The sequence below is a fragment of the Bombina bombina genome, chromosome 2, assembly GCF_027579735.1.
Source record: "Bombina bombina isolate aBomBom1 chromosome 2, aBomBom1.pri, whole genome shotgun sequence".
NCBI lineage: Eukaryota > Metazoa > Chordata > Amphibia > Anura > Bombinatoridae > Bombina > Bombina bombina.
Genome location: NC_069500.1, coordinates 1,238,525,241 through 1,238,550,499, shown reverse-complemented (window position 1 = coordinate 1,238,550,499; position 25,259 = coordinate 1,238,525,241). Strand labels below are relative to the sequence as shown.

Here is a 25,259-nt window from a genome sequence, read left to right as displayed (position 1 = left end):
TCATATATTTGAGGCCTCATAATTAATATTTTTCCCCAATATTTTTTATTAGATAGTGTAATTATGAGTGTAACTGTACTTTTAAATATATTTTTGATGTGTTTTGTGACACTTTTTTCTTTTTTTTTGCGAAACAGTTAACCAGAGCTCTGAAGTCACAGTAATCATTCTAGAGTAAATCGCAATTGCGCTCACACGCTTGCATTTACTTTCAAATTGCAATACGAGCACTTCAATCCGAAGCATGCAAACACCTGATAAACCCGATATCGCTCGCACGTAACTGTTAGCCTGTCACCAGTGTTCTGGCCCTAAATATCCATAGAACTGTAGGGTAGAGGAAGTTGTGTTGCTCCACAAAGGCGTGGCTGTAATCATCTTGTAAGCATCTACTATTGTATACAGGTAAAACTATTCAAGCTGAATTCTTTTTGAAGGGCAGTAGATATATATTGTTTTAAAGGGGAAGTAAAGATTGTTTTTAAAATGCTTGTATTGCCTTACTAGATACTGCCAATCAACTGCTCTACCACAAGCTCCATAGATTAAATAAGCCATGAACCCACTGCTCTGCATAAAGCCTACCTTGCTGATTGGATGTACCTGTTTGCAGGTAGTCATCACTTTATCAGCACTGCAATGCTGTCAACGTACTGGAAAACACTGTCTAAATGCACCTTTCAGAAAAAGTGGGCAGCTCTCAACTGTGAAATGTATTTCTTAAAAGGTTCCAAGATTTCTAAATTATTTTGAAAGTTCTAAAGGTATAGAGAAATCATTAAAATGATGTACCCCTGTCCCTGCTTGCCCTCTATAACCCCAATATCCACATAAATCCTCAGATCAGAAAGAAATAGCTGTGCAACCCCTCTGAAACCCCATGCACACATCAGACTCAAATGGCTCTGCAGTCATTCTATCTGTTATACCACACCTCAGAACAGATCCCTGGCTCTGTAACCTTCTTCAGCCAAACACCTATACTACACTAACAATCCCCCTGATAGCCCCTTTATTTGCAACATTCCCACATCACACATTTGTCCTAGCAGCCCCTGTCAGATCAGACTCCAAACCCTGCAGTCCCCTGGGCTAGCTGCTGTTCCCCTTTAGACAGTACCACCTATCTCTTCAAAACCCATGAGTTGGTCCTATTGTATAGGAGTAAGAGGTAGAAACCAATGGTTCAGGATGCAATGCTGCCAGGAAAAGTAAAGGAAACTTCCAGACCTTTGCCTTTTAATATGATATGTTAGTCTAATCAGAAAATGTATCAGTCAAAGGGACAGTCTACTCCACAATTTTTATTGTTTAAAAAGATAGATAATCCCTTTATTACCCATTCCACAGTTTTGCATAACCAACATGGTTATATTAATACACGTTTTACCTCTGTGATTACCTTGTATCTAAGCCTATGCAGACTGCCCCCTTATTTCAGTTATTTTGACAGACTTGCACTTTAGCCAATCAGTGCCCTCTCATAAGTATCTCCACAGGTGTTAGCACAATGTTATATATATGGCACACATGAACTAATGTCCACTAGCTGTGAGAAAACTGTAAATGCATTCAGATAAGAAACGGCCTTCAAGGGCTTACACATTAGCATATAAGCCTACCTAGATTTAGGTTTCAACTAAGAATACCAAGAGAACAAAGCAAATTTGATGATAAAAGTAAATTGGAAAGTTGTTTAAAATGACATGCCCAATCTGAATCATGAAAGTTTAATTTTGACTAGACTGTCCCTTTAAAATGTGTGTGCTAAGACAAATTTGCGCTCCTGCGAGTGCTTTATCTGTGCTCAACTTTTTTTTACTATTGTGCGCTTAGTTGCGCACATATTACAGGTTGCAAGTAAAACTTTTGCATTGAAGCGTTCGCATTTACTTTTAACTTGTAATATGGGCGGAATTTAACTTGTGCTCAAATGGCCACAAAACCCAATATTGCTTGCGCACAAACGATGGCGCACCACTCGCAATCTAGACCTATATTAGCAAATGCATATTGGCAAATAGCAAGTGATCGCCACTAGTTTCTAATGCAGCTATAAAGGACTTATTGCCAGACTGACAGGTAGATTCCGCCATCACTTTTTGTTAGTAAAGAGGCATGAGATTTGTTTAGCACCAGGTGTTTCAATGTATATAAGCTGCAATTGATAACTATTAGGTTGTCACTATTTAATGGTTCAGCATCTAGCAGTTGTAGTTAAATTATGATTCTGCACATTATTTCTAACCTAATATTTCACAGAAATAAAAAACAAATATTATTGACTGACATTAACAAATATATTTTATTTAAAACCAGACACTTTTCCCTTGTGAGAAAGATCTGGACAAATGTTGTGCTATGCTTTAAAAGCTCTAGTGATTTGTTGCTTACAATGTCTCTTAAGTGAATTCATGTCTCAAGCTTTTTGACTTTTGACGAACTCAAGCACAGCCAAGGACACTACAGACCGAGGCAAAAGTGAAAGGTTAAATGTTATTATTTTGCAAGTTATTACAAAACAATTTTCCCATGCATATAAGAATGAGTATACTCTTTGTATACATTTCTTCTAATGAGCAATTCCTTCTACTAAGTAGCTCACTATTATCCAGCCAACTGAGAATAGGTCAAAAAGCGCATGGGAACAAATGTCACATTTTCTAAAACATCTCCTCCCACACTATTTTCAAATTGTAGGTAACAAGCGTTGTGTCCAACAATGTAATTGTTTCAGAAGGTTAGATAAAAAAAGAGATTAAATTTAAATTGTACAATATGATAAAAAAAAGTCAACTGAAAGAACAAATGTTGGTATGTTTGGTATGTATACACCATTCAAATATGTATTTATTACTATATATATATATATATATATATATATATATATATATATATATATATATATAAAGTAGAAAAGGTAAAACATACATTATGAACTTAGAAAATATTTGCTAATGGTGTCAAAAATATAAATGTTGCTGTTTCTTAATAAAACATATGGAATACACCCAGCATGTTGTATATTTCTGGATAAGTATTTATATTAAAACAGAATTGTTTTGTTTTTCATTAATCTATGCTTAAAATCAAGCAATGCATGTGTGTTCTAAAGACTATAAATGCTGTAGCTGAGGATTAAACAGTGTTAAAGTTCTTGCTATCAATTTAAAATTAAAGTATTGGAATCATTATATCTTTCAGAGGTTACCAACGTATTTTGATCTACCAGAAAACTCAATTTTAAACAAATACAAAACAAAAACGTTATCCTGGTATAGCACTGGGTGAATGTGCCATTTAAAAGTGTAAAATAAACACAGCATCTGTTTATCAGAAATGTCAATTTGTCTGACTTTAAATAGTGAAGAATATTTAGTTTTGTTCCCTTAATACAGTGGGATTTGCAATGCAAAATTGGCCATTTATTATAAAAACAATCCATACTTGACCTTCAATAAGCACGACCTTCTAGCGCCAAATGAAAATAGCCTGGCTTAATTAGCCAAAGTGCTTCAACTTTCAGAACTAATATAAGTGCAGATTTCCTAAAAAAAAAGAAAAAAAAATCTATTGGAATGAAAAGCATAAAATCCAAACTGGCAGGACTTCTGCAGATAATCTGGCACCAGGTGGCCACTCAAAATTTAATGCATTATTAGAATGAATTATTTATTTTTACCTTTAGTTTAAGAGTGTGCATTATAAATCAATTTTAGGGATTAGTAAAACCTTCATGGCAGGGATTTGGAATGATATCACTATTAGAATATAAATATATTTATACTTGGGAATGTTGAGAGGAGAAAAAGACAGTTGAATAATTCTGAGACCATCTAAGCAGCAACTTTGCTGAGAATAAACCAAGTTGATTTCCTTTCAGTAAAATCCACTTCAAATTAGACTGCATTTAAAAATAAATTGTAAGTAATGAGGGGGGCTGGTGTGCTGGATTCCATTGTGCTGTGCTCCCTGGGGAAGCTAAGGGCTGGTGACAATGGAGAGCAGTGAGTGGCAGGGAGCTGCTCTCATTAGTTGCCTTGTGACCCCGGGGGCTGGGAGTGACAGCCGTGGGGAATCTAACAGCCTGCCAGACATGGACAGAGGGAGACCACCAGACGCTGCCTGCGCATGAGAGAAAGCAGCAGCCCAGTGCCAGGGCGCCTGACTGACAAGAAGCACAGCTCAGTTCCTCCCTGCAAGGAGAGCTGCTGCTCCGCGCGTTCTGCTACTCACAGGAAGCCCAGATTCTTTACAGCTCTTCTAGTTGGAAAAATAACATCAAGTATTACTTTTACCTCTGAGAATACCAGAATTTCTGTATTCGAACTGCTCATAAATAGTTTCCATCAGCTTCATATGAGCATGTTTATAACATTACCGGAAACGTATGGATGATCGTTATGTATAGATGTGAAACACTTGTACCAAGCTCTATACAGCCAGCTTGTTCCTGAACTTCTGTGGCATTCATCTCAGAAGTGCTGCTCTTCCTACCTGTATGTGAGGCTTTGTACACTCGGTGACTATGCTGTGACTCCTAAGGAAAGTGATACCCTTCCCTAGGAAGAGGAGGTGGGACTCCAATTCGCACTCACACAGGGCAAACTAGCGATGCCCTCTGCTATGGGTTGGTTGAGCTATTTAGTGCTCAGTGTTGTCACATGCAGCACGGTGAGCGCACAGGGAGAGTATTGCCACGGCTGGGTGGACGCTGCAGGCAACTATCAAGCGGGTTTTCAGTGCCCAGAGGATTTTGACACAGTTGATGCAACCATCTGCTGCGGATCCTGCATCCTGCGCTATTGCTGCGCAGCCTCGGACGCCCGTCTGGAACAAGGAAGCTGCACAAACGACCGCGAGCTACAGAACACTGGAGTCACAGCTCGTGAGTGTCCGCGCGCTCTCCCGGGGCAGGGTTCCAGGGGTGCACCACGTGATACAAGGCTGCTGGGTGGCTCATTTGTCAAAACCTCCTGACAGCACAGCAGGCCGATTAGTAATAGTGTCAGTCACACGCAGAGAGAGTAATAGCAGTAATCAGCTGCATTGTTACTCTTTGTACTGGGGGCCACTAGTAGAACTGCTGTATAGTATTTAGTGGGATTTTTAGGCAAACCTAAGGCAATGTTTTTCAGATTGGAATTAGATTGATTAGGGTCTTTAATAATTTTATAAGAGCAAATAAATGTGGACTTTTGTTGCTAGTTGTTCATTGTAGTGTTAAAATGAACTTTGCAACAAACAATACGTACCTAGTCAAAGGGAACACGAGGTAGAAATCTATTATCAGCTCTGGTGCTTTGTAGGTTTAATGTGGAGATTGTTTTTAAAACTAATGCTGTAAACTTGGGATAGAGACCAGTAGGGGTGGTTTGGGCAAACAATAGTTATTTTTACTTTTGGCACAATGTATGAAAGGGAACCTAACATCAAATATATATATATTTATAGGGAATTTGTTACTATTAATCCACTGGCTTCAATGGATATTTTGAGAGAATACCAGTAGTACAAATGTTATGGTCCAAAAAGCTTTAAAGTAGTATATAGTTATTAGCTAGATGAAAGGAAACAGGCAACATAACTTTATAGTAGATAAATGCAGAAATAATTACCTTTAAATATGAAATATCTCAATAAGAAATGTCACATACACACATCGCCTACTTCAGATGACTTTTAGCTTTGCATCATTAACCCTTTGGCTACCTAACCAGATATCACTGTGCTGTATTGCAAATCCTCTCTGCTAGCCAAGGTGTTTAATGAAGGAAAGTGTGTAGCATATTCTATACAAAATACACATAACTATAAGCTACAATTAATATTATCTTTCATAAGCAATAGTTGCAGCAACTAGAATTTTTTTTCACAGAGAACAAAAACAATTACATAGTTACCAGCTGCACATATTGTGTAGGATAAAGAGACAATCATATGGACCTTGCACGTTGTTTATTGAATGCTATTACAAGATCTTTTGCAGCTGTCAACATTTAGTTTACTCTGTCAGTTTTGACATAAAATATCTTTATTTTGGCTAAATAAAGATAACCTTACTGAGGTCAAGGTTACATATAAATGGTTTATATAATAGTTTTTATTTCAAGACAATATGGAAATACATTAGTGCAAACACATTATCACTACACCTAACAATAATTTGCAATTCTGCACATTTGTAATATACTGGTCGGTACAAGTAACACCTGCACTATAACCTAAGTAGTCTGTATGTTTATTATTTTTGTAATTAACGCAGCATAGCTTGTTTTAAAAATAATCATGCACGGATGATTTTGTTGTTTTATATATAAATGTATATATATATATATATCTTGCTGGACCAAACAATTAATTTCATAGATCATTAGATTAAGCAAGCACAAACAACCTGCTTGGGGTGCACATTAAATTAGAAATAGATGTCAAGGTGTAAGGAACATCACTCTTTATATATATATATATATATATATATATATATATATATATATATATATATAGATAGATAGATAGATAGATAGATAGATAGATAGATCATGCATATGTTTATTTACGGTATATTAACTGCTACCCAGCCATGTATATTATAGCTGTTTTTTTCCTGGACCAATGCTTTCATATTTTCCTCTTCAAATGCAGCACCACCAACTGATGTTAAGTTTCATGTCTAATTCCCTATAGTGGATTTTATTTTTGTAATATTATATTTTTGTTCTCAGCATCTTGATATGAATCATTTTTGGTCTATAAATTAAAAGCTGTTTGTACAGCAGGGTTTTTTGTTATACATTCCTTTAGACCACTTTGCTTAGAAACTGCATAAGATCTATAATGCAATAATGGTTGCCACACTTAGCCAAACTAACCTAGGGTGGGCTATAAATTGCTATATCCTGAACTTATAATGTGCAGTAACAATAAAATCATTCTGGCGTGTGTTTTACATCCTGTTTGAATTTCTGCAAGGAGTCATTTATCAGTTAATTTCTAGTATGTGCCATAACAGAAGCACCATTATATCCATAATCCTATATTATATATTTTACAGATGCACCCTATTTTGAGTTATAATAAAAAACATGCTGTTAAAATCCCTGATGCAATTGGAGACTTTCAGATAGAAATGTATTTTAATTAGTTCATTATTCACAGGGTTAATTTGTTATGGAGAGAAAGTCTCAGAATATAAATTGGCTATAAAACATATTTCTGTCTTCATACAGTTGGGGATTTTCACTTTATTGGCAACATATAAAGACAGTCATATATTTTTTTTACATCCATAAAAGTCTTACTAGTGGAAAATAAATCATTTAAGAAAATAAAAAGAACATTATTCATATAGATAATTTCTACTTCTTTGTATAATAAGTGACTCTGCTGATATGCTAATAACACATACATTCATCTGTTCAATTAGCATGATTGTTTGCAAGCACCCAATTCTGTCAGAATTAAATAAAGAGGTCTATGGAAATATTAACATTAAATAAGTGAAAATCAGCATAATTAATTTACTCTCAGTAAATCACAGCCAAATATCAAGTACTATATATATATATATATATATATATATATATATATATATATATATATATATATATATATATAAATATATATATATATATGACCCTATGCAATGATGCTTGAAATGTGTTTTTTTGTTAGTCTTATAGAGTTTGAAAGTATGCAGATATTGTCAATTGGCGTATTTTATTTTTATACTTTGGGGGGATAGAGATTTAAAAAAAAAAAAAAAAACATTTCAAATTAATACATGTAACCCATTTTTTATGGAGTGCTGCTCACACTATGTACTGTAAGAGTATATTTCATGTAGCAAAATGAGTAGGAGTAAAAAGAGAGAGTAACATATTTGATTCTGGAGCAGGTCACTGGGAGTCTATTCCTGTTTTTTACACACTGTTGATGTTGGAAAGCAGAAATACTTCATTATTTATGGTGTGAAAGTGTTTCTGTTCCTCCTCAGTCTCAGGTAGCTTAGTAGCTTGCCCTGACTGTATGAGGCATGATAACCAGGCTGCCTTTAGTGCACTGGATGCAGGGAGCAGAGATATATAATATGATGCACACATTGGTGATTTATTATCTGAGTTTTGATTTTTTTTGTCTTCTCTCACTGTGGGACTCATTTACATTGCAGTCCATAAAATATGCAGCTGATCATTGTCAAAAGGAATAAATGAAACGTTCAGTACAAGCCGGGTTAGCTGATATTTTAACAAACACACAATAACTCATTTTATGATTATAGTTGTATAGAACACTGGGACAGTTTTGTAACTTTGTTTCTCGGTATGGTCTCTGCCTATTACTCATGTTCATGTTGATTTTAGAGCAGGGCATATATTGGCAATGAAAGAGTTACAGTATATGGTAGTAAGAACCTTACAGGTTTATTCACACTGGTGCAAGATTAAACTTTATTAGGCCTGGGCATTTGGATGCTTCGTTAGGCGGCCACTCACAGCGTTTATCTCTTTTCAGATTTTTTCTTGTGAAAGTCCCATAGACTAAGATTTTCACAGATCATATTGTGTTGCAACTTCACAAGAAGAAATATGGCTTTGAAAAAGCCAAATGCCGGGAGCAGCTGCCTTCATCCGTATTCAGATTCTATCGAAGCATCCAAATGCCAATGCCTACTTTCTTTATCTACAATCTTGTACAAGTTAAAGTCATAGTAAACTTTCCACTTTGGATTAACAGATCCAAAATCTTAGTGATATTTTAGATGGGTTTTAATTCATCAGTTGTAATGAAGATGCGCTATAACTTACTTTTCAATATAGACATTAAATTCAAATACCTGTGCTTCCGCTGTCCCCTTAAAAACTAATCTTTTTTGTGAGCAAAGATTGAACTGTTCTCCAATCAGCGCTCTAGTCATATGGCACTTTTGTTGAAGAAAGAGTGCCTATTGGAGAAAAGTTCAAACCTTTAGCTCACAAAAAAGTTGCTTTTTGAAGTGGATGGTGGGAGCGCAGGGTATTTAATTTACATTTCTACATTAAAAAGTAAGTTGTAGTGCACTGGTTTTCAAACCTGTCCTCAGGCCTCCCCAAAGGGACAGGTTTTTGGATTACCTTGGATGAGAGCAGTTAAAATAACCATGTTTACTAATCAGCTGATTGTTTCACCTGTGCTCCAGTTTGGATATACTCAAAATGTGGCCTGTTAGAGAGGTCTGAGGGCAGGTTTTGTAGTGTATCTTCATTACAACTGATGAATTAAACTCCATCTAAAGTTGCATTTAGTACTGTGTTGTGCTAACTCTTGAATAACTTCCCGGGCATGAACACATTGTTATCTATATGGCCCACATGAACTATCAGTCTCCTGTTGTGAAAAGCAAATACAAAAGCATGTGATTAAGAGGCTGTTAATAGAGCATTTGAAACAGGCAGAAATTTAGAGGTTTAAATGTTATAAAGTATATTAATCTAACAATGTTGGTTGTGCAAAGCTGGGGAATGGGTAGTAAAGGCATTATCTATCTTTTTAAATAATAACAATTTTTGTGTAGGCTGTCCCTTTAAGTAACTAACTATAGCAAGCCTCAGGTGTGAATATATTTAATAAATACAAGTGCCAAATATAATTAAGGTAATTTAATTAAAAACAATTAATACAATTAATTTACCATGTTGACAATTAAATTAATATATGTATGTACAAAATTCAATAATAATGCTACAGACCAATATCCTTGATAAATGGTGATGTGAAGCTATATGCCAAACTATGGGCTAATCGCCTTAATTGCATGCTTCCAAAAGTGATACATACAGACCAGGTTGGGTTCATGTTCGGCAGAGAGGGACCGGATAATTCCCGAAAAATGCTAAACATCCTTACGGAAGCCTCCCGTTTGAAGCTCCCCATGCTGGCCCTGTCGTTAGACGCAGAAAAATTCAATAATAATAATAACATACAATAGTAAAAATAATGTTGTTATAAATTAAAGTAGCACAAATTAAAATATTTACAATTACATTTGAGATTTGATTTAATATTGTTTTTAATTTATAATTTAATTAAATAATAATATCTTTTATTTTTAATATATTATTGTAATTCAGTTGTATATATGTAGTTTGTGTACTGGATAGTAAGTTGCTTTACTAGTCACTTTCAAAGCACTAAGCAAAAAAGGTTATAGTCATTTGAAACTGAGCTTATACTCCACAGCCGATAAAGAAATCATTTTGATCAAGGTGTATCAGAAATCAGGTTAAAGGGACACTGTACCCAAAAATTTAATTTTGTGATTCAGATTGAGCATGAAATTTTAAGCAAATTTCGAATTTACTCCTATTATCAAATTATCTTCATTCTCTTGGTATCTTTATTTGAAATGCAAGAATGTAAGTTTAGATGCCGGCCCATTTTTGGTGAATAACCTGGGTTGTCCTTGCTGATTGGTGGATAAATTCAGCCACCAATAAAAAAGTGCTGTCCAGAGTACTGAAACCAAAAAAAAGCTTAGATGCCTTCTTTTTCAAATAATGATAGCAAGAGAACAAAGAAAAATTGATAATAGGAGTAAATTAGAAAGTTGCTTAAAATTGCATGCTCTTTCTGAATTACAAATTAACAAATTTGGGTTCAGTGTCCCTTTAACTTAGCTGCTAGTAAAGTCAGCCAAAGTCAGTTTTATTTTTTACAGTTTAGATTTATGTCTAGCGGAACTTTTGTTTGAAATGACATTGCTGCATTTTTTATTGACTTCACCAGACTGTTTTAAATACACAATTCAGTTGGCTGGATCACACTTTGTGGACAGACTTCTCAGTGTAGATTTTATGGAATACATTTTTCAAGCTGTTGATGCTTGTGCAAGTTTTCTCATGCTAGTCGGGGGTGGCAGAATTTAAGAGACACAAAAGTGCAAAAAGAAAATGCACTATTGCTTGCATATAACCTGTTAGAACAATACAGAATGTGAAGAGTTAAACATATAATAGAACTCATATCCAGAGTAGCAATGCACTACTGGGAGTTAACTGAAATCATAGGATGAGACACTGACAAACTGCAAATGTGTGTATCTACCAATCACCAGCTAGCTCAGAGCAGTGCATTGCTGCTGCTGAACATATCTATTGTATGTATCTACCAATCACCAGCTAGCTCAGAGCAGTGCATTGCTGCTGCTGAACATATCTATTGTATGTATCTACCAATCATCAGCTAGCTCAGAGCAGTGCATTGCTGCTGCTGCTGAACATATCTAGGTGTGGTTGTCACAAAGGATACCAAGAGTAAAAAGTAAAATTGATACAAGAAGAACATTGAAAAGTCTCTTAAAATTGTATGCTCCATCTGAATAATTAAAGTTTAATTTTGACGTTTTAAGTCATCCTGGACTGATTGCACAAGAGCAGGAAAGAGGCTACACAAGCACTTGCTTGTTCAATGTTAAATACGGGCAAAAAATGGTGCCTCACAAACCCCAAACATGAGCAAATAGGTTCCCTGCTGTTAATTCTTAAATGGGTACCTTTGTGTGTCTATATAATAGCATGACACATTGGTACATCTTACACTAGGTACTGGACTAAACAATAGAATATTATTATTATTATCAGTTATTTGTAAAGCGCCAACAGATTCCGCAGCGCTATAAACATACAAGGAATACAAGGAAACATTTATAGGTAGAGGGCTCTGCCAAGAATAACACTGTTGTAGTCAGCTCTTAAGAAGGTGATCTACAAACAGATGGGCTCTTAGGCTTACATGCTAAGGGGGTTCAAGAGGATAGCAATGGAGGAGAGGAACTGGTATGAAGAAAGATTAGTGTAGGTTGTATGCATCTCTGAACAGTAGAGTCTTTACGGAGCACTTGAAGCTTTCAAAACTAGGGGAGAGTTTTTTGGAGCGAGGCAGAAGATGCCACAAGATGGGATCCAGTCTAGAGAAGTCCTGTAAACGGGAGTGTGAGGAGGTAACAAGAGAGAAGGAGAGTAGGAGGTCATGAGCAGAGAGAAGGGGACGGAAAGGAGAGTATCTGGAGACAAGGTCTAAGATATAGGGGGGAGCAGTGCAGTTGAGGGCTTTGTATGTCAGAGTGATCATTTTGTGTTTAATCCTGGAGGCAAGCGGAAGCCAGTGAAGGGATTGGCAGAGAGGTGCACCAGATGAAGAGCTACATGTAAGGAAGATGAGTCTGGCAGAGGCATTCATTATGGATTTAAAGGAGCTTGGCGGCAGCTGGGGAAACCAAAGAGGACAGAGTTGCAGTAATGGAGGTGGGAAAGGATGAGAGATTGGATTAAAATCTTAGTTGTGTCTTGTGTAAGGAAATGTCTAATTTTAGAGATGTTTTTAAAGTGAATGTAAATTATACGGTTTTTAATGTACACTACCAAATCTCAATAAACTTACAATTGAAACCGCAATGTTTTTTTTTAAAATAATCATGTTATCATATTATTATTTATATTACAACTTATCTCCGTTTTGACCGATAACTCCTCCCATCCTGGACTTCCTGTATTCTGACTACATTGCGTATAGAGCAGTCCTGCCTGCTCTATTACGTATGTTCTGAAGCGCGCTCCCGAAGATAAATCAATTAGCGCATGCGTTTTAAAACTACGGCTAATATGCACATGCGTGCCCTGATCCATTTCCAATAGTTATCTGCAAACAAATTCACATTGCGCCTGCGTGTTTTTGCCGCATGCGCTAGACGTGGACGAGCATTGCTTGTCAATCACGATTAGGAAGGGAGCGCATGCGCAGTTAGATCACGTGACAAAGAAAAAAAGGGGCTGGACGCCATGGGGTATAATCTATTATTCGTTTAAGGAACTGTCCATCAACTTAGAAATGAGGGACAAGATTGCCGGCGGAGGAATAAAGTAAGAAAAATACAGATAAATAACTTTATATTCTGATTTCTAATTAAATTTAAAAAAAATCATGACTTAAACTAACGTTTATTTTTGGAGATTCACAACATGAGGATGAGAGGTGACCGTGACTTTACATTCACTTTAAGGTGGAAGCAGCAGGATTTAGCCAAGGACTGAATGTGAGGAGTGAAAGAAAGATCTGAGTCAAATGTGATACCAAGATATCGGGCAAGCTGGGTAGGGGTAATGATGGAGTTTTTGACAGTTATAGAGAGATTGGGTGTGGAGATTTTGGAAGAAGGGGGGAAAATAAGGAGCTCAATTTCAGAGAGATTTACCTTGAGGTAGTGAGAGGACATCCAGGAAGAGATGTGAGAAAGACAATTAGTGACCTGGGTTAGCAAGGAAGGAGATAGGTCTGGTGCAGAGAAGTAGATTTGGGTGTCATCGGCATACAAACAATATTGAAACCCATGGGACTTTATTAGGGAACCTAATAATGACATGTAGATTGAGAAAAGAAGGGGACAGAGGAAAAAGCCTTGCGGTACCCCAACAGAAAGTGGTGACGGGACAGAGGAGGCCCCAGAGAAGGTTACACTAAAGGTACGGTTTGACAGGTAGGAAGAGAACGAGAGGGCTGTGTCACAAATGCCGAAGGAGTGGAGGGTTTGGAGCAAAAGAGGGTGGTCAACATTATCAAAGGCTGCGGACAGATAAAAAAGGATAAGCAGAGAGAAGTGGCCTTTTGAGTTTGCTGTAAGTAGGTCGTTGGTAACCTTAATGATTGATGTCTCTGTGGAGTGATGGGGACTAAATCCAGATTGCAGTGGGTCAAGGAGGGAGTTTAATGTTAGGAAATGGGATAGGTGTGCATATACTAGCTTTTCGAGAAGCTTTAAGGCAAGAGGGAGTAGGGAAATAGGGCAGTAGTTGGATGGGGAGGTTGGATCAAGAGAAGGTATTTTTGAGCATAGGTGTGACCAGTGCATGTTTTAGAGATGAAGAAAATATACCAGTGCTGAGGGAGAGGTTGAAAATGTGTGTTAGTATAGGGGTAAGGGTAAAAGAGAGGGAGTAGCTGTGAGGGGATAGGGTCAAGGGGACAGGTAGTGAGGTGAGAGCCCAGTATAAGTGCAGAAACATCTTCCTCAGTAACAGGGGAGAAAGAGCTAAATTTATGGCTGTGTGGGTTGTGGTTGATTGCGAGCATTTGAGGGGATGAGAGAATGGAAGTATGTTTAGAGCTGATTTCATTTCTGATGGAGTCGATTTTGTTATTGAAGTGTCTGGCAAAGTCTTGAGCTGACAGAGAAGTTGTATTAGGAGGTGGGGGTGGGTGGAGAAGAGTATTGAAATTGGAGAACAGATATTTTGGGTTTAAAGAAAGAGTAGAGATAAGAGTAGAGAAGTAATGTCGCTTATAGAGATTAAGGGCAGAATAGTATAATATACACTAAATGGCCAAAGTTATGTGGATACCTGACTTGTTGAGCTTGTTGCACATACCAGTTTAAAACAATTGTCGTTAATATGGAGGTGCCCCCCACCCAGATTCTTCCATTAGACTGCCAGTAAGTGAAATATGATTCATCACTCCAGAGAACACATTTCCACTTCTCCAGAGCCTGATTGAGCATAATATGTGAAATCACTTTTTTTCAAATGCTTATAACGTTTAAAGGACCAGTCAACATATTTGATTTGCATAATCAACAAATGCAAGATAACAAGACAATGCAATAGCACTTAGTCTGAACTTCAAATGAGTAGTAGATTTTTTTTTATAACAAATTTCAAAGTTATGTATATTTCCACTCCCCTTGTACCATGTGATAGCAATCAGCCAATCACAAATGCATATACGTATAGTCTGTGAATTCTTGCACATGCTCAGTAGGATCTGGTGTCTCAAAAATTGTAAATATAAAAGACTGTGCACATTTTTTTTAATGGAAGTAAATTGGAAAGTTGTTTAAAATTACATGCTGTATGTGAATCATGAAAATGTAATTTAACCTGAGTGTCCCTTTAAGTGGATTTATGACCTTGGATGAAGTTTGTCAGTTTTATTTGGTATCCTATTGTCAACAGCCCCAGTAAACTTGAAGTTGTAGTATATTTTGAGTATACAAAGTCACAATTTTGAATTTCAATAAGGTGAATTTCTATACAAGGCTACAGCCTAATCAACTGTACCGATTTTTAAGAAATATAATAGATTGGTGGATGTTACAGGGTTTGACAAATTCATGACACTAATTTACCATGGAGACTAAAAAACTGATCTGGTGCCTAAATATGACTGCTCTAATATTGACCAAATGCCCTACTACCATACAGCCCTTTAGTCAGGCATTTTTTCAACATTGCAGTCATGCCTTGAAGTGTCTGTAATTGTGGTCCTATTGGTACATGGAAACTATGGCAGCGTGATGCAGCCAACACTGCATGGTAGTGCACAGTAGTCATGCTGCATGCTGGGAAAGCAAATCTGGTACCACAAAGTGAGAAATGCAGGTTTAAAAAAAATTACTCTAGCTTGCAAATTATAGGGTAATATGACAATAGAACCTTGAACTGTTTCCAGTTGTTTTGTGTATTGCTAGTTCCCAAAGGGGAAAAAAAAACTTCTCTGTCTGTATGTGTAATTTGTAAGATTTGATCTGTAAGTCTGTCCTGTCCAATAGCAGTGATTTCACCCCTTCAGTGCCCATGTGCGCTTTTACAGCTTTATCTGTGGTCATTTATTCTCACTTAGAGATCATTTCACACTTGGATACCCCTATATTCTGTATAATCAAGGGGGGTTTGTAACCAGGGGACTTTGTAACAAAACAATTACAGTAAATCCAATAGAAAGACAGATGGTGAGTGTGCATGCGTGTCTGCTACAATGGGAACTTATATGGAAGTTCAAACATTTTTGTCTGTTAGAATTTGAGCCCAATTTGTCTTATGCTGTTTTCTTTGGAAGTTTTGGTGATCCAAGAAAGCAAATTGAAATAAAAAGATCGTATTTACTTCTATTATCAAATGTATCTCTTTCTCATTCTTTGATGCAACTTAGCTCCTTTCCATGGCAGAATACTAGGAAGACTCCGCAGTGTGCAAGGGTTTTGAGCACTGTATATATCAGCAATGTTTGACAATTTTTGGTCATTTTTAATAAAATGTATTTCATTTGTAAGAAGATATTGGAATTTATAATCAACTAAGACAGCAAATTCAATTTAATTATTTGAATGGTTCTGGAGATTGTAGGGATCTAAAATGTCTATTAAAGTTTTAGGATTTCTTTTAAGTCATAAGGATTTAAAATGTGACATTTATGTATCAATAATTCCTATTTGAATGTCCTAAATGAACAAGGAGGTTCACAAAGCAGAATGTTTTGTTTGTTAATTTTTTATTTTTTTGCAGCTCAGAAACAGATTATAAAATACTTTAATGTCCCTTTGCATACATGGTTTATACAAATGTAGACATTATTATTTATCATAGATAAATAAATAAACTAGGTTAATTAACTGGCAAAACATTGTAAATACCAGAATTCTCATTCATATGCAAAAATCAGAAAATTCATGTATACAAAGGAATAAAAAACAAACAAATAAATAAATAATATGTCTTTGCTTGAAATTAAAAACGTTTTTGGTAAGGATACACAGTACTCTTTAAGGTGTGTTTGCACTGGCCACTAAATCCCTTATGCTCACTGTATTTATTAGAATGTGTTGCAGAAGAGAATCTATAACTAAGTTCAGGAGCAGCAAGGCCCTGGCACTGGGAGCTAGCTGGTCAATAATGGCTGCATATAAATGCCTCTTGTCATTGGTTCAACGTATGTGTTCAGCTAGCTCCCACTAGTGCATTGCTGCTCCTGAGCCTTCCTAGGTTTACTCTTCCAACAAAGGATACCCAAAGAACGAGGCCAATTTGCTATGAGAAGTAAATTGGTAAGTTGTTTAAACTTGCAAGCTCTGTCATGAAAGTTTAATTTTTACTTTAATGTCCCTTTAATACCAAGGCTGGTGGTTATATTTTAAATATGTATTTATATACACACACATGCAGTTGCACCCACATTGTCCGTTATTTTCTGTTTCTTAAAAATGATCTACTAAGTTGCATATGGAAAGCCCAGGATATGTCTCTCCACTATGCAGAAAGCAAAAAAGGTAGCCAGTAAATGCCTGTTATATAAAGTCCATTTATTTATGCAAGCTTTAATATCCCCCTCTGCTGGTTATGAGACCTCCCAACTGTTCATATGTGAGAGGGACAATCACTAATTCTGCCCACTGTTGCTGTTTGCAAATGTTCCCTTAGACCCACCCATAGACCACCCAGACATGCCCACAAACTGTCCAGACAACCCACTATCTGCCTTAGACACACCTATAATTACACCTACTATCAATCCGTGACCTGTACCCTTCAGACACAGCCCCACCCACAAAATAGCGATTGTCCCCTTAACCTCCGAAGTCCCTAATACCTAGCCACTAATGTTGGGTGTTATGGATTATGATGCCCAGCAGTCTCAATTTCATATTAATGGGTGTGTCTACCTTATCCTAAAATATTGCATACAACCTGATGCTCTGAACTATAAAAACCTGTACCTCTGAAAAGGACAACACATTTATTTTCCTTTAAAGAAAGTCCAAAGCAAAATGTATCTAGTCCAAATGTATAAAAACTATAAGAAACAGATTTTCAATAAGATACAGGGCCAAAGGGGAACAAAATGTGGTGACTGAATGATTCCGTATTGATAATGACTAGTGTATCACACTACCAGGGAAGTATCACATTTATTAAAGGGACACTAAACCCAATTTTTTTCTTTAATGATTCAGGTAGAGCATGCAATTTTATAATATATACTATTAATAACACTGAATAGATATTTACATGTAACAGTGCAGGTTACTTTTTTAAGAATAATACCATTTTATTTCTTACCATGGAACATTTCTGTGATCTCAGAGTCGTGTTAGGATAATTCTATTAAATGGAATGTTTTCCTGACTGTTATTAGAAAGATCGTTAAAGGGAGAGAAAGGTCAAAATTAAAAATGTTTATGGGAGCATTTTAATTTTAAAAAGAGGCATGTTTGCTTTATATGACCATTAGCAAAAACATGTAAAGTAAAGGTTATTACTGTTTCAGCGGCATATGCATATATGTGTGATTTCCTTTGTAAAGACTTAAAGGGACAGTCCACTCAAATTTTTTGATTGTTTTAAAAGATAGATAATCTGTTTATTACCCATTCCCCAGTTTTGCATAACCAACACTGTTATATTAATACACTTTTTACCTCTGTGATGACCTTGCATCTAAGCATCTTTTGACAGCCCCCTGATCACATGACTTTTTATTTATTATCTACTGACATTTGATTTCAGTTGTGTTGGGCACTACCCACGGGGCGAGAGCACATTGTTATCTATACGGCCCACATGAGCTAGCAATTTCCTGTTGTGAAAAGCAAATAAAAAAGCATGTGATAAGAGGCTGTCTATAGTGGCTTAGATACAGGCAGGTTTGAATGTTATAAAGTATAATAATATAACATTGTTGGTTGTGCAAATCTGAGGAATAGGTAGTAAAGGCGTTATCAAACAATAACAATGTTCACTGTCACTTTAACGTGTCATACAAGCCACTGCTGACTCTTTTAGGAGTTGTGATGTTTGAATGCTGATACATGCGGCACTCACTGCATATGTGCGTATGCTACTTAAAAACAGTAATGACATTTACTAGTATATTGCAAAAAATGTTTCTGTTAAAATATTAATGCACCCGTGTACAACATTACAATTTTCTTTCCTTTAAGATCACTTATAAACCCCCCCATACAAGTAAAGAAAATAAACACATTTACATGCGCAACTTCTTTTCTTGCTTTGCTGTAATATTTATATATAGCGAAATATACCTATTATACACAGACTTGTTTATATCTGTTTCTAACTGATCACAGCAAAGGACACCAAAAACATTAATTTTTCCTGAACTGCTCTTGATTTGCAGAACAGAGAACAATTAAAATCTAAAGCGCCAGTACAGGCAAAATATACCCAAGAAAAAGAGAGCATGCAATTTAGTGTTTAAATAAAAAAATAATTTATTCTTCAACAAATGTCACAAAAAGAACCTTAAAAAAAAATAAAAAATATGTATAACATGAGATGAAAATCTCCTAGGTATAAATTAAACCTTATACAAGAATTCAGACAATAAAATATGTGATTGGCCAATCTCTATTAAAATGTGAGTAATCTATAAAAGCATTTACACAAGGAAAATTACACATATATTGTAGGTTACTAATGTAAGCAACTAGAACTGTATGTATCAGAATATCAAGCAATTTGTAACACAATATCTATCATCAAATTATCTACTGATAATCTAAGAGTATGTGCGCTAAGTGCATAAACCAAATAGCTTCCGTTAAATATGGCTAAGTCAGCATATCAGTAAAATGTCCACAAAGGTGCAGATGAATATGAGTGATTTACTGGTATCCGTGATTCCTTTAGTGTAGCACAGTGTTTTTTAGTGCTCAAATGGATCCACTAGAAACTACAGGTACCTGTTTAAGTGATCCTTTTAAGTTCAGCTCTTAGAATGGAATGAGCTGTCTTCTTTGTCCGATGTCACCTTTTAGAAGAAAATGCCTCCAAAATAAGACAAGCAGTGTAACTGTTTTTGCTGATCTTGAAGCCGCGCTTCTTGATTTGCAGAACCTTGTAACTTGTGCCAACAACATGATTTTTTAAAAAAGCAGATCTTTTGCAATTCAGCATTTAATTGCCAATATATCCCCCACACACATATGACTTAAAGGGAAAAAAAACCTCAACATTTTTCTTTCATCATTCAGATAAAACATACAATTTTAAACAACTTTCCAATGCACTTCCATTATCAAATTGTCTTTGTATTCTTGTTATTCTTTGTTGAAAAGCAGTCTGCAGGATTATATTGTGGCAGTTTTGCTACAATGATATACACTAGCAAGAGAACTAGATGGCAGCACTTTTTACTGTCATGTAGAGAGCCATAAATGTGCACGTTATCTATCCAGATATCTCTTCAAGATAACATGAGAACAAAGAAAATTTGATAATCGAAGAAATTGAAGGCTTTTTAAAAATTGCATTCTATGAGTCATGAAAGAAAAAATGTTGGGTTTCATGTCCCTTTAAATTCTTCTTTGAGTCCGCTATGTGTAGTGGATTTTGAGTGAGTAGTTCCATAAGACAAAAGGTAAACTGTGCTGGTTTCTTAAGAGATCTCTTTCAGATTTGATATTTGTTTTTATATTTGTCAATGTAAATGTTTGTCAGAGCCTGTGTCTTTACTTAGTTTACAATATATATGGATTTTCCCTGAGATAGGGGCCACTTTTGCATAGTTTAAAGGGACTGTAAAATTGGTTTTCATTTAAAGGGACATTTTTTTTCCATGATTCATATAGAACATGTGATTTTAAACATCTTTCCAATTTACTTCTATTATCTAATTTGTTTTGTTCTCTTAAAATCCTTTGTTGAAAAGGATACCTAGGTAGACTAAGGAGTGGCTGATTGGTGGCTGCACATATATGACTCATGTTACTGGCTCACTTAATGTGTTTAGCAAGCTCCCAGAAGTGCATTGCTGCTTCTTCAACAAAGGATAGCAAGAGAATGAAACAAATGGATAATATAAATAAATTGAAAGTTGTTTAAAATTGTATTTTCTATCTCAGTCATGAAAGAGACATGTTGGGATTCGTAGCCCTTTAATATGTTTCCAATTATATGCTATACCAATTGCAAAGTATAAAATGTTTGCAAGTGTGTTCCTTTGTGTTTATTTTTGTATATTAAGTAGCTGTATTTTGTTATTTAAAGGATTACTTTTTGTTATAATTTTTAAGCTAAACAACTAACATATTAAAGTTAATAAACATTAATTAAAACCTACTGACCTATATTTTCTCCAAAACGAAGTTTCATAACGTTCTAAAAGTTATATCTTTTATTCGCTGATGATGTCACGTTATCCTGCCCACTATTTTCAGCACTGCATGTTCAAAATACTTAAACCAATAACTTTGTGTTTAAAGCGCCATTTTGAAACCTAGGTATTGTAAACGGATTGGTACAGAGCAAAGGATACCCACGGAGTGGGTTTGGAAAACAATTAAATTTGCAGACAAGATTTCTGATATACGGTAGAGATATGTTAATGAAATGCTATTGATAAAAAGCGTATTTGGGGTAGTTAGTTAGTAACAGGCATAGAAAATATTTACTTACAGTGTCCCTTTAAATCTACAACCCAATCAAATAGGTTGAACTTGGAGGAAGCACAGCTCTATTTATCCTAATAACAGAAATGCTTTTTTATCTTACCTCTATCTGAGATAGCAAATGAAAAGGAACATTTTAGTAACCCTCTCTCCCACCTCCCACTGGGAGTGTAATTTCTTCAGCTGGGGTATGTTTACATAGCCTTTCTATAAAGAAAAAAAATGCCAGTATGGTGACGCTTTAAGACTTTACATTTTTTCACTCATATTGTTGATGCAAGAATTATGAACTATACCGTTCTATATGTAATTGATGCTTTGCCTGGCATCTGTTCTATGCGTTGCTCTTTTTATGTACTGTAATTTGTGATGCTCTGTAGTCTACATGACATTTAGAAGACTGTAACGTTGTCTGAAATGCTAATATCACCTTGTATGCCAGAGAATACACTGGGAATCCCTCTTAACTCTTCAGGTTTCACTCATTAAAGGGATATGAAACCCAACAATGTTCGTTTGTAATTCAGACAGAGCATACCATTTTTAAAAAGTTTCCAAATTATTTGCTTAGTTCCCATGATATTGTGTGTTGAAGAGATACCTAGGTAGGCATCTGGGGCACTACATGACAGGAAATAGTGCTGCCCCCTAGTGCTTTTGCAAATGGATAACATTCTTGCAAAACTGCTGCCATATAGTGCTCCAGAGATGGGCCGGCCCCTAAGAATTACGTCCCTACTTTTCAACAAAAGATACCAAGAGAATGAAGAAGTAAATTAGAAAATTATTTAAAATTGCATGCTCTATCTGAAGCATGAAAAATTTGGGTTTCATATCCCTTTAATTATTAATGCTTGAAGGGAACTAAAAGTCAATGGATTGGGTAGAGCATGAAATTCTAAACAACTTTCTATTTTACTTCTATTATCAATTTTGCTTAGTTCTCTTGGTCTCCTTTGTTAAAGAGTAATCCTATGTCAGGAGCAGCGTTCCCTCTAAGGCCAGTTTTGTGAGTGTCCCAGCAGTGAAACAGTCAATAAGGGAACCACACCTTGCAGTCTGTAAAGTGTAGTGTGTTTGCTAATTGCTCTAATTAACTGTTTCACTGCTGGGCCGCACACACAACTCCCTTTAGAGGGAACACTGGTCAGGAGCATGCTCGTGTCTTTAACCATCTGGCAACAGTGTTTGCAGTTATATTTATAGCAATGTTATACAAATTTTCAAAAACTGCTACCATAGACTGCTAAAGACATTCTTTGACAAAGGATATCAAAAGAAGAAAGCAAACTTGATAATAAAAGTAAATTGGATAATTATTTAAAACTGCATGCTCTATCTGAATCATAAATGTTTCATTTTCACTTTACTGTGCCTTTAAGACAACACCTGGGTTCAAACACAGTTTTGAATAATCGTCACTTTGAAAACTTGCTACTATATTAAAGGGATATGAAACCCAAAATGTTTCTTTCATGATTGAGATAGAGCATGCCATTTTGAAACTATGTATAACATTGCTACTGCAAACACTGTTGCCAGATAGTTAATGACACGTGCACGCTCCTGACCTAGGATTGCTCTTTAGCAAAGGAGACCAAGAGAACTAATCAAAATTTATAATAGAAATAAAATGGAAAGTTGTTTAGAATTTCATGCTCTATCCAATCCATTTAAGTTTTATATTGACTTTTAGCTCCCTTCAAGCTTTAATTATTAAAGGGATATGAAACCCAAATTTGCCTCGCTTCAGATAGAGCATGCAATTTTAAATAATTTTCTAACTTACTTCTGTTATCAAATTTTCTTCATTCTCTTGGTATCTTTTGTTGAAAAGCAGGAACGTAATTCTTAGGAGCCGGCCCATTTCTGGAGCAGTATATGGCAGTAGTTTTGCAAGAATGTTATCCATTTGCAAGAGCACTAAATGGCAGCACTATTTGCTGTTATGTAGTGCTCCAGATGCCTACCTAGGTATCTCTTCAACACAGAATACCATGGGGAAAAAGCTAATTTGCTAATAATAATTTTCAAATATAAAAGTAAATTGGAAACTTTTTAAAATTGTATGTTCTGTCTGAATTACAAAATAAAATGATTGGGTTTCATATCCCATTAATACTTGCTTGTAAAGTTTGGCAAATAAAGGAGAACAGCACAGACCCTCTGAATACTCCCACAAGGCAGATACCTACAGGTGGTCTTGCAGGAGTTTACATATATAGTAGTAGTTGTTGAAGGTTTCCCATGGGCCTTTGTTTACAGGTTTTGAAAAAACTTGCTCCTCTCCAATGTACTATTAGACGGTTTATATGTATGCCAGCCAGCTTTCACTACAATGTATTGCTAGTCTTTATCAGCAACTCAAGAGAAGATGGCAATGCCATATTTCTATATGAAAAATGTAAAAAAAATGTCCTTAAAGGGGCAGTAAACCTACAAAATTATGTTACATAATTCTGCACATAGTGCAGAATTATATAACATTATCTTAGCGCAAACTTTATGCAACATAATATTGCAGCTAAAATTTGATTATAAAAGAGGATTTTTCAGACCGCCGCTCTTTGCTCTACTGAGCGGGTCTGGTTTTCCCCCTGAGCGCATCTGGGCAGCTGTCTAGTCACAGCCCGGCTCGATCATGCCATTACACTCAATGTAGCTTGCTCCTGCTCTGTCTGATAGTGGGAGCGAGCTACATTTAGTGTAATGGCGCGATCGGACCTGGCTGTGACTAGACAGCTGCCCAGATGCGCTCAGGGGGAAAACCAGACCCGCTCAGTAGAGCAAAGAGCGGCGGTCTGAAAAATCCTCTTTTATAATCAAATTTTAGCTGCAATATTATGTTGCATAAAGTTTGCGCTAAGATAATGTTATATAATTCTGCACTATGTGCAGAATTATGTAACATAATTTTGTAGGTTTACTGCCCCTTTAAGGACATTTTTTTTACATTTTTCATATATATATATATATATATATATATATATATATATATATATATATATATATATATATATATATATATATATATATATATATATATATAGTGTTTGCTCTTATCTAATAACAACAGTTTATTTTCATTATTTTTTGTCCTGCAGAACCTGTCTATGTGCCATTCCTCATCGTTGGATCCATCTTCATTGCCTTTATTATTGTTGGCTCTTTGGTGGCAGTCTACTGTTGTACTTGCCTTAGGCCCAAGCAGACATCTCAGCAGTCTATGAGGTTCACTTTGAGGAGTTACCCACCAGAAACTCTCCCTATGATTCTGACAAGTAACAGCCTACGGACTCCCTCCAGACAATCTAGCACAGCCACCAGTTCCACCTCCACTGGGGGCTCTGTGTGCAGATTGTCCTCATCAAGAGCAGATCCTGGATGTGTGGTTCCATCTCCACCACCACCCTACTCTTCTGCTCATTCCATCCATCTTAATCCATCATCTACATTTCTAGTGTCCACTCAATACTTTTCATACCCTTTACAATCGGAAGCAATTTCAAACAAGAGCTGTCCAGATTTTCGACAGAACTAACTATAGAATACACAAAGAAAATGGTGTATTTTTCTATGGAAACTATTTATGGTTGTGGATCTTTCAGAGTAAAACTACAACATTAAAAACTCTACACAGTGTGTAAAAAATAATTTGTTTACATCTCTTTGTAAATAAAATGCAAAAATATAATTTTCTCTAAAGAAGACGTGGTCAATATTTTCAACCATCAAAAATTCATTATGGTCATCCAGTAAATTCCTCAATACAGAAACTTTTTTCTGAAATTGTCAAGAGGGAGTATCATGTTGATGCTTGACGTGGGACATAATATAGCATGAACATGCAAATCTTAAAACTATGTTGAACTAGTTTCTTATTAATAGGTGTATTTAAGATATTTACATAAGAGTTTATATTTGATAAAACTAATAAGAAATCATATTAAATTGATGACAACTTCAAAAGAAGGCCTCTAATGGTATTTAATGCAATATCAACCTCTGGCAACACTTTAGTTATGTATAAACATTTGCATGTGGC

General features: G+C 35.8%; 1 protein-coding gene across 1 annotated transcript; it reads left to right on the top strand.

Annotated features, from left to right (window-relative positions):
* Positions 1 to 4,626: 4,626 nt before the first annotated feature.
* Positions 4,627 to 24,755, top strand: SHISA3 (shisa family member 3). The gene is made up of 2 exons (XM_053700872.1): positions 4,627 to 4,888; positions 24,319 to 24,755. Exons 1-2 carry the CDS (start codon positions 4,627 to 4,629, stop codon positions 24,753 to 24,755), a joined length of 699 nt encoding a protein of 232 aa, XP_053556847.1.
* The last annotated feature ends 504 nt before the right edge of the window (positions 24,756 to 25,259 follow it).